A 10848-nucleotide genomic window follows, 5' to 3' on the forward strand; every position below is an offset into this window, starting at 1 on the left:
AATACTCTGCTGTTAAAAGCTCTGGACCCTTTCAAATTAATAGGGCGTGGGTGGGGAAAATTAGGTGGAGTTTGATGAAATAACAGCATTTACACACATAAAATTGTTTTTGGTCAGTAATGCTATGTAAAATGTATGGTTACCATTATTAAAAAAAGTAGTTGTACAAAAAAATAAAGAACCACCGGGAAGGTAGTGGAGTAGAGGAAGCTGGGGAAGAAACAGACAAAGCCAGTAGGAGAAGACACCCTTCTTCCCCCCTCCCTCCACAGATCAGACACATTGGGAACGGGGTCCTAGGAGCATTTAAGAGCAAGTGAGCCAGACCCTCTCCTGGAAAATCATTATAGCTCCACTGATGTCAGTGTGCTCAAAAGTGTTGTCTGGCATTTATATATATATCTATATCTATAGATATATATATAATGGGTAACTTAAAAACACAATAGAAAGGTGATATTACTAGGAGCTTTGCCTGCTTAAAGAATGCAAGATTTGATTATTTGGTAAATGAAGGACACTCTCCCTCTCTCTGATATGTCAGACATCTGCCACCTGGGGAAGCAGTGTGGTCCAGTGAACAAGCACTAACTCAGGAGTCAGAAATGATGGATTCCATGACCAGCTTTGACACTGACCCGCTGTGTGACTGGGCAAAACGTTTCACCTCCCTATACTTCAGTTTCCCCATCTAGAGATAGGGGATAATGGGACCTATCTACTTTTGTAAAGCCCTTTATGATCTACAGATAAAAATGCTATGTGAGAGTAGGTATCGTTATTAAGTAAGCAAAATGCCTCAGATCCAATGGGAGTTTTGCCAGTGCAAGGACTTCCTGATCTAAACTTTTGTTAACAACAATGAACAAAATTGTATTTAAATTATAAGACTGACTTTTTTCTTATATCACTACAGCATTCTCTGTATAAATACAGAGAATCTGTTTCTCAATATGTACTTTGGGGGGAAAAGGCTTAAAAGATTAGAAATAAGCTGAGGTGATGTAATTCAATAAATTCCTCTTATGTATTCAGGCTAGATACCAATTAGTTCTGATTCTTCCTTAATTTCCACCAGGTTAAAGAAAAATTGGCTTTGAATTTGATAAAGATGATTTGCTTCTACACTGCTGTGCTTTAATAATTCTCAACTATATTTTAACCTGCCACCAAGGTACTGGATACATGGCTTGTTTAGCTCTGTGTGATTCTGAATGATCTTTTCAAAATATACTTTATTAAAGAGATGAGTATTTTTGCTGATATCTTTGTAACAAACAAAACCCTCTGGTTCTAATCACAATAGAATTTAATAGCCAATGGTCTAATAATAATTTGCAAGAACACGACATTAAGACATATCTCATTTGTATGTTTTGGCTCACATGATTAACATGAAGTGAGCTGTAGCTTATGCTCTAATAAATTTGTTAGTCTCTAAGGTGCCACAAGTGCTCCTTTTCTTTTTGCCAATACAGACTAACACGGCTGCTACTCTGAAACCCATGATTAACTTTGGTTCTGTTTTCAAGGAATGATTATAAAACTAAACTAAACTAAACTAAAATAATCCCTGCCCTTCAGATTCATTTTTCAAACAAATATATCTGTTTCTTCTTAATGGCTTCAGTTCCTGGTGTTTAAATCTTGAAGCTATTGTACTTGATAACATGCTCTCATTAAACCTCCAGAATGTGCATGCATTTGAGAAATGCAAATTGTTTCCAGCCTTTATAGGAATCTGCAGGAAGGTTAAAACCATGCAGAAATTGTTTATTGCACAGGGAAAACAAATTTGAAGGAGCAAAACTTTTCAAGGTCTTGTAAAAATTTATGTTCCCATTAGAACAAACCTTATCACCACTTGCTGCATTACATTTGGGGAGTTTGAAGCAGCTTCCCCGTGGTTTCATTTGTTTGGGAAACATGCTAATGGTAGTTTCATGATTAGTGTTTGTGATTATGGAGTGTATAGAATGAGATCTGGAATAGACTTTAGAGGGCAACGAAATTCTAAATTGTATAGCCAAATAATTCACAACAGTGTTATTACTCTTGTAACTTTCTCGGAGTGGTCGTTGGAACAGGAAGGAGAGGGAAGCAGTTTGATGATCTTGGAGGTTTAAGCCTTGTCTACAGTGGCATTTCAACCACGGGTGGAGCAGCTGGACTCGTACTTGGGCAAAACCCTGGCGTAGGACCAATTTAAAATGGTGTGCCACATTTGCAGCTTACCCCACTTTGAAATTGGGGCTAAACTGTATCCCTGCAAGTTGTACTGAATCAATGTGAGCTCTATATGGGAGGGATGAGATTCTGCGTTCTCTCCTAGAGCACCAGGTTTTGAGAGGGGGTCTTTTTAGAGAGTAGTCTGCGGCTGTCTTGCTCAGTTCCTCCGCTGGTGGAAAACCTTCTCCCGCCAGATCCGACCCCGCCAGATCCGGGGCTTTAAGAGCAGATTTGCATGCAAGTACAAGGCTGGAGTCAGAATAGTAGCCTAAGGAATTTGCATCAGTGCAGCTACTCCACTTTGGGCTGAAATCTCAGTACAGAAAAGGGTGCACAGCCAGATTCTGATGCCCATACTCACCTTGAGTAGCAATTTACACTCTGAGTAGACGCGAAGAAATGAGACGACTCGGGGAGCAAACTGCTACTCACTGTGATTTAGGATGTTAGAATCCAGCTCTTATTTATTATATGATGTCAAGTTGAAGATAACCACGTGGGCGTTGCAGTTCTATTAGAGCATATTTGGCCGCTCCAAGTTTAGGCATCGTTGCCATTTAAACTACCCCTTCCGTCTCCTTATTTTGTTTTCTCTTGCAAAGTTTTAAATCCTGTTTAACGGATTTGATTCCCCAACAATCTGGCGAAAATTAGTGTATCATGGGCTTTTGTTTCAGGAACAAATGTGAACTTTCGAGGCAGAAGGGTTTTGTTTTGACTTTTTTCCCCCCAAAGCACCATCATGTGGTTTTACTAAACTGAACAAGAGGAACAAATTGCTGCTTTCCTCGCCTGCATTCACTCACACTTTGCCCTGTCTGTAGCACTGTTTTTGCTTTATTTTGATTTTTTTTTAAGCTCCTGCAGAGGTCCCCATTCGAGACTGACCTTTTGTCAGGGTGTGCTGGCACACTTGAAAGCAAGCAAGTTTCCCACAAAACTTTTGATGTGAAGATCCATTTTTTTTAACCTAACCAAGCCTAACAGAATGTAACGTGTTTCAGCAGCTCAGGGTTGTAAACACAGCATGCTAAAGCCAGATGCCAAAAAGGGATACACATCATACAGTTTCTCTGTTAGCTCGCTCTTCACTCAACGGGTGCAGCGTTGATCTTGCCTCAGAAAATGTCTCTTTCTTTCAATTCCAAATGTCTTTAGTTAATACAGAATGCTTTGTTTTTAATACGATTGTTTATTATAGCAGTAGTCATATGTAATAAAATCCCAACAGAAAGCAACATAGCACTCTCCCTTCCTTAGGTCAAGCATGCACTGATCATTTATTTACACATTATGGAGGACTAGTGTGATTATAAAATCGGTCGAGTAGCAGCTAACAAAAATAATATGTACTTCGGCTTGATATACTAAATGTATGAAAAATAAGGCCCAGATGTCATATTTATGTCATAATAATCAAAAGCACACCTGGAAAATGAAACAATAGTACCTGGATCAATCGTGGGTTAGTAGAATTTAATTTTCTATAAGATGTAAGAAAAATATTGAACATTCAGATCATCAGCTGATGAGAGATGCATGGTATGGAACTTACAGTAGAAAACGAATATTAATTATTCCTATAAAAAGAGTGTTCCAAAAGAATGTTGACAATATTGAGCTGATCTGAAACATACCAGCGGAAAACCCCCAAAGTAACCCCTCCCCCATATACATACACAAAACCAAGCAACCACACAAACGAATTCTAAAAATAAGGCAGAAAGCCTTCCCGGTGTGACTTGGTTTCAGTTATTTATCTGAAATTTCTATTTTTGGACTCCATTGATCTGTTTAGCACAGCTGATAAGTTATGTCTTTTCTAAGTGTGCATGGAAGAAGAATCATTTCTCGAGGAGCAGGGCAACACTTATGTACAGCGATGCTGACATACATCAGAAAACCATACACTTTTTCATCACCACTTTGTCAGCATGGTTAGAACTGTCAACAAGGTGACACTGGCACAGTCAGGGAACTTGACACCAAACGATTTGTTGCCACCCGGCATTGGGGTAGATGGTTTCATCCCCTTTGAATCTCCTACTTTTCAAACCACTCGCAGCTTCCTCCGTGCAAGGACTTTAAACAGAAATATTCTCATTGAAATATTTTTATGGCGTGCGCACGCTCATACACTCACACCTTAATCATAAACCATACACCCAAAACATCAGTGGAAACCTCCCTCGCTTCTTTCTTCCACCATCTAAGGAGACAGTATCGGTACTAAGAGTTGGTGGGCTTCCTGCCTGGTCTCTTGAAGGATTAAACCCAGGAGTTTCTCACTGATCAGCCCTGATGAATATTAAGCAAGGTGGAAGAAAAAGGACAGTGTTAATTCATACTCTTTAACTCATAAAAATATCGTAAGGACTAATTATGTTGCCTACATGCATACACCACAAGTAACTGCTAATGTGGGAATTCCTGTCATTATCATTCTTCCTCCTGCCACACCACCCCGCTTTACTTCTACAGATATATGCATTTGGTTTTTTAATATAGTGTTTGTATAAGAACATTCTTAAATGTATTACAGGGGAAAGTGCTCTGCTTTTGTCCATCTGGAGAGCAAGTTAGTGGGAAAACTTTAGTCGCCAAGTTTGCTAGAGAACAGAGCAATGTGTTTGCCCATGTGTAATTGACAGATTGTTCATTTCTCAGGGGAATGTCCCGCGGAGTCTATGCCGGGGACACTATGACACTGGTGTCCCTAGGGATCAGAGGATTGGTCAGGGAAGATGCTGATTTGCATATCCTTATCTAGATAATCTCTGAGGAAGGGGGCAGAGAGCAAAAAGGCAAGCTGTAGCCTGGGGCACGCAGAGCTACTTAAAGACTCCTGTCATCAATTACACAGGGGAGAGGTTTTGATTGCTGGGATGTGTTTAAAGGGGGGACAGTGATCAGTCCGGGCATTCAGGAGAGAGGGCTTTTGGTCTGTTTCTAATCTGGCATCTTTACAGCTTCCACAACACAAAGTGCCAGTGGCTTTTTTGAGGGCTGCGTGGTAGGATCTCAGGGGTTATGTCTCCTGGTCTCATATTGTCCAGAGCGGGACTAAGCTCTGTGCTGCTGTGTCTCCTGGTCGCAGGGTGCCTGGGTGAGATGATCAGGTACCACACGGACGAGGAAGACGCCCCCGGTACAGTCTTTGGGGTGCTGTGGGACGATTTGCAGTCCAGCTCTGGGGACAGACCCCTCGGCAGTTTCCGCCTGATGGAGCAGTTCAGCAACAGCTCGCTGGTGCGGGTGCGGGAGGGGGACGGGCAGCTGAGCATCGGCGAGGCAGGGATCGACCGGGAGCGGCTGTGCGGCCAGTCCCTCCAGTGCGTCCTGGCTTTCGACGTGGTGAGCTTGTGGCAGGGGCAGTACCGGCTGGTGCACGTGGAGCTGGAGGTGCGGGACATCAACGACCACGCGCCGCGCTTCCCCCAGGCGCACATCCCGCTCGAGGTGTCCGAGAGCGCCGCGCCCGGCACCCGCCTGCCGCTGGAGATCGCCCTGGACCCGGACGTGGGCTCCAACTCCATCCAGAGCTTCCAGCTCTCGCGCAACAGCCACTTCGGCATCGAGGCGCAGACGCGGGCGGACGGCGGGAAAAGCGCCGAGCTGGTGCTGCTGCAGGAGCTGGACCGCGAGACCCAGGCCGCCTACACGCTGGAGCTGGTGGCCCAGGACGGCGGCAGCCCGGCCCGCTCGGGCACGGCCACGGTGAGCGTCCGGGTGCTGGACGCCAACGACAACAGCCCGGCCTTCCCGCAGGGCTCGGTCACGGTGGAGCTGGGCGAGGACGCGCCGCGGGGCTCCCTGCTGCTGGAGCTGGAGGCGGCCGACGCCGACGAGGGGCCCAACGGCGAGATCGTCTACGGCTTCGGCAGCCAGGTGCCGGCCGAGGCGCGGCAGCTCTTCCGGCTGGACCCGCTCTCGGGCCGCCTGACGCTGGAGGGGCCGGTGGATTACGAGCGGCAGCGGACCTACGAGCTGGACGTGCAGGCGCAGGACCGGGGCGCCAGCCCCCTGGCGGCCACGTGCAAAGTCCTCGTGCGCCTGGCCGACGTGAACGACAACGCGCCGGGCATCAGCGTCAGCCCGCTGAGCGGCGGCCCCGCCCCCGCCGGCGCCGGCGTGGCCTACGTCAGCGAGGCGGCGGCGCGCGACAGCTTCGTGGCGCTGGTCAGCACCTCGGACAGGGACTCGGGCCCCAACGGGCAGGTGCGCTGCGCCCTCTACGGGCACGAGCACTTCGCGCTGCGGCGCGCCTACGCCGACAGCTACGTGCTCGTCACCGCCGCGCCGCTGGACCGCGAGCGCGTGGCCGAGTACAACCTGACCCTGGTGGCCGAGGACCTGGGCTCGCCGCCCTTCAAGACCGTCCGGCGGTACACGGTGCGCGTGAGCGACGAGAACGACAACGCGCCGCTCTTCTCCAAGCCCGTCTACGAGCTGGCGCTGCTGGAGAACAACCCGCCGGGCGCCTACCTCGCCACCGTGCTGGCCCGCGACCCCGACCTGGGCCGCAACGGGAAGGTCCTGTACAGGCTGCTGGAGACACAGAGCCCGGGCGGCGGCCCCCGCTCCGCTCTGATCGCCGTGGATCCCCACAGCGGGGCCGTCCACGCCCGGCAGCCGCTGGACCGCGAGGAGCTGCCGCTGGCGGAGGTGGAGCTCGAAGCCTGCGACGGCGGCGCCCCCCCGCGGTGCCGGCGGGCCCGCCTCAGGGTCCGGGTGGTGGATCAGAACGACAACGCCCCGCTCCTCACCTCCCCGCCGCTGGCCAACGGCTCCGCCGAGCTGCTGCTGCCCCTCAGCGCCCCCGCCGGGTACCTGATCGCCCGCTTCGCCGCCAGCGACGCGGACCAGGGCGCCAACTCCGAGCTCTCCTACTCCCTCCGCGGCGGCGCCCACCCGCTGGTGGCCCTGAACCGGGACACCGGCGAGCTGGCCCTGCGGAGGAGGCTGCGCGGAGGGGCCTCGGAAGCGGCCTTCTCGCTGGTCGTCGCTGTCCACGACCGCGGCAGGCCGTCGCTGTCCTGCGCGGCCGCCGTTCGGCTCATTCCCACGGACACGCTCCCCTCTAGCGCGGAGATCGTGGTCGTGCAGCCCTCGGCCGAGGAGCTGCCCCGGCAGCCCCGCCTCGACCTCTCCGTGGTCCTCATGGCTGGGCTGGCCGGAGGCTGCGGCTTGCTGCTGGTCGCTATCGTCGCCGTGGCCTCCACCCGCAGGGGGAGCAAGAGTCACTTCCAGCGCGGGCCCGAGGAGCAGGGCGGAGGCAAGGAAGCCAGGCTGCTGAAGGGCTCAGGCTCCCAGGCGGGGAGCTCCTGCCAGCTCCCTCTTACCACCCAGTCCGAGAACCCCAGTGACACTTCCCAGGCCGAGGACAGCAGCAGAGAGTCCTCCGGTCATTCTGCCCAAGGGAGGAAAGCCAGGAGCAGAGGCTCCCAGGTAAGCGCACCTGCTTCCCTTTCCGCGGCTCTGCAATTAATCCGTCCTCCCAACTCCCAGGAATCTTTACTAAGCGCTTGACATGACATCCCATGAGGTCACCTACCCAGTTCAGCTTGATTCATATCTGGCCATGTTGGTCATAAAAGAACTAGGTCGGTTGGCTTGTAGACATAGCGGTCACAGGATTGGGAGTCTGAAGATCTGGATCTGATTTCTGACTCTGCCACTGGGTTACGGCCTGGGTTTCACCTCTCCCTATCTCAGTTTCTCCGTCTGCAGAATAGGAATAAGTGTATGTACCCACTTTTGTAAAATGCTCTGAGATCTAGAGATGAAAAGGGTTCTATCACAGCTGAATGTTATTATAGAGATGTACATGTGTTTTTGTTGATATATATTGGCTATGGTTTATTTTGTTTGTTGTAAATTATTATTATTTCTATTTATTTGATATGTTAGAATCATATTATCCATCCACTTGATGTAAACCTTGTGCTTAAATTACTGTTGGGTCATTTTTATATTGAGAGATGCAAAACTATTAACATAGCTATTTCTTCCTTTTGTCAGGGTCAGGTGCTTGTTCCTTTTCATTCCCCATCTCTTTGGCAGGAGCAAGAATCTCCTTCGAGTTTAAGGTAAAGTAGTGGTTTTCCTACATTTAATATTTTTGGACATTTACAGAATTTCACATCCAGGCAGAGTGTGGAAAAGACAATACACTAATGGTTTCCTTTTGCTTTCAGCTCTCATTCAACTCCTGATCAGTTTAGTGTGAAAGACAGTGGGAAAGGAGATAGCGAGTTTAATGATAGTGATTCTGATATCAGTGGGGAGGGGTTAAAGAAGCCACCTTCACAGACAGCTGAAAAGCAAGTTGGTAAGTATAAATTTAACTTCAAACTCTTCAGGGCAACACGTATAAAAAGATAGTAAGTTTTTTTTGGGCAGAGATCATGGGCCTGAATCACCACTGCATTACCGCAGTGGTGAATCAGTGGAGTTACACAGGCAAGCAACTGGAATGCCCAGTGAAGAATCAGGTCTTCTAGCCTTAATTTGCTAAAATGTGACTATGATTTGTGGGTCTTCAATTTTTAGGTGCCTAGCTTAGCATACTTTAAAGGAGTCTGATTTTCAGAAAGTGCTGATTCCACACTTTACGGTGTCTCAAGCTGAGCATCCCAAAACTCAGATACCCAAAATCATTTGTCACTTTTGAAATTTTAGGCCTCTGTCTTTCTGTTTTTTTTTCTGTAGAGTGTCTACCACACGTTTGGGCATTTAGCAAATAAAATATATTTCAGTTACATTGCTTATTGTCAAATCCCTTGTGTATCACACTGGTTTTGCCATTAGTAAAGCCCTGATCTTGGAAACACTTGAATTCAAATTGGGTTAAAAAAAAACAAGGAGTCCTTGTGGCACCTGAGAGACTAACAAATTTATTTGGGCATAAGCTTTTGTGGGCTAGAACCCACTTCATCAGATACATGGAGTGGAAAATACAGTAGCAGGTATAAATACCCAGCACATGAAAAGATGGGAGTTGCCTTACCAAGTGGGAGGTCTGTCTAACGAGCCAATTCAATTAACAGTAGGATAACAAGGGAGGAAAAATCACTATTGTAGTGATAATGAGAGTGGCCCATTTCAAACAGTTGACAAGAAGGTGTGAGTAACAGTAGGGGGAAGTGTTTCTTTGTAGGATCCAAGCCTAATTTTAGGACATGATGTTGCTCCCATTGACATGCATGGAAATCTGCCCCTTAACCAAGCACAAAAATGTTGATACGTTTTTCTTGATATATAAAACTCTTTTTGTAGAAATAAACACATCTAATTGCATAATGCTGGTGAAAGTAATGGGAATTTGATATTTCTCTTCTGGCAGAACATATTAGATCACTGTATTCCAGAAAAATAATTTATTGTTAAAACATTACTTCTCTTCCAGGTACTGCAGCCTGTACAGATGGATGGACTTACAAGGACAAAGAAAGATACTGTAGATTTTATGTCCAACAGTCCCAAACAAGCAAAACCATCCCATTACATTATAAACATGATTATATGATTGCATATTCTACAACACCAATTTATCAGCCCATCCTTCAGCTTGGGAAGCCCAGTTTTCTTCCACAACAGCCAAAGCTGAAAGAGTGTTATCAAGTTAATAATCCTAAAACTGAAAAACTGCAAAGTGTATATGAAAGAGTTCTAAGTGGTGGGCCAGAAATGCCACCAACCACTGTGTCGAGACAGTATAAAGGACTAAATCACCCTCCACAGAACACTTTACTCCCGAACGCCTCTGAAGTAGCAACGTCATTCTGACATAGCAATGTAAAGATATCCAAAACTGTCATAGGAATGGACTAAATGTGTTTGTGTTTATGTGTAAATGTTATCAGCTGAGATGTGTAAATGAAATCCCACCCAAAAATCAAATATAACTTTAAATTATGGCAAAAGCAATCAATGTCTAGACAAATCATCCTTCTAAATTTGTCCTTTATATTTACCAAAGAGTCAAAATTAAAAAAAATCATATTAAAGGACATAGTTACTGCAGCTAAAGAAGGATGGGGGAAAGCAAAGATTTATGTTTTATATTGAAACAATTAATGTAAATAAAAAGCGTAGATCTAGATATACATTTAAAAGCTAAATGAGTGTCTGTGTCTGTCTGTTCTGTTTCTTATGAAATACTTATTTCCTGATTTATCAGATAATTCACCTGTTCTATTTGTGTTAGCTGTCAAATAATAAATGCAAATTTAGGCTGCAATCCTGTAACTGAAAAGAGGCAAGCAGACCCCTTGTGTCCCTGAGGGAGGATAGAAGCCTTAGGGTATGTCCACAGTACAATTAAAAACCCACAGCTGGCCTATGCCAGCTGACTTGGGCTCATGGGGCTCAGGCTAGTGAGCAATTTAATGGCGGTGTAGACATTTGGGCTTGGATTGGAGTCCGGGCTCTGGGACCCTGCGAGGGGGTAGGATCCCAGTGCTCAGGCTCCAGCTTGAGCCCAAATGTCTGCACCACAGTTAAACTGCCCTTTAGCCCAAGCCCATGAGCCCAAGTCAGCTGGAATGGACCAGCTGCAGGTGTCTAATTGCAGTGCAGACACTCTTAGAGACAAGTGTGAGTAAAGGCTATAGTAGT

The 10848-nt window shown here is 46.9% G+C and overlaps 1 protein-coding gene across 1 annotated transcript; it reads left to right on the plus strand.

Moving 5' to 3' along the window:
- The first annotated feature begins 3416 nt into the window (after positions 1-3416).
- On the plus strand, positions 3417-10477 carry LOC119850217 (protocadherin-8-like). Its single transcript, XM_038388135.2, has 4 exons — positions 3417-7677; positions 8251-8318; positions 8427-8560; positions 9638-10477. Exons 1-4 carry the CDS (start codon positions 5260-5262, stop codon positions 10015-10017), a joined length of 3000 nt encoding a protein of 999 aa, XP_038244063.1. The 5' UTR covers positions 3417-5259; the 3' UTR covers positions 10018-10477.
- The last annotated feature ends 371 nt before the right edge of the window (positions 10478-10848 follow it).

This window comes from Dermochelys coriacea, chromosome 1 (assembly GCF_009764565.3).
Source record: "Dermochelys coriacea isolate rDerCor1 chromosome 1, rDerCor1.pri.v4, whole genome shotgun sequence".
In the NCBI taxonomy this organism is placed as follows: Eukaryota; Metazoa; Chordata; order Testudines; family Dermochelyidae; genus Dermochelys; species Dermochelys coriacea.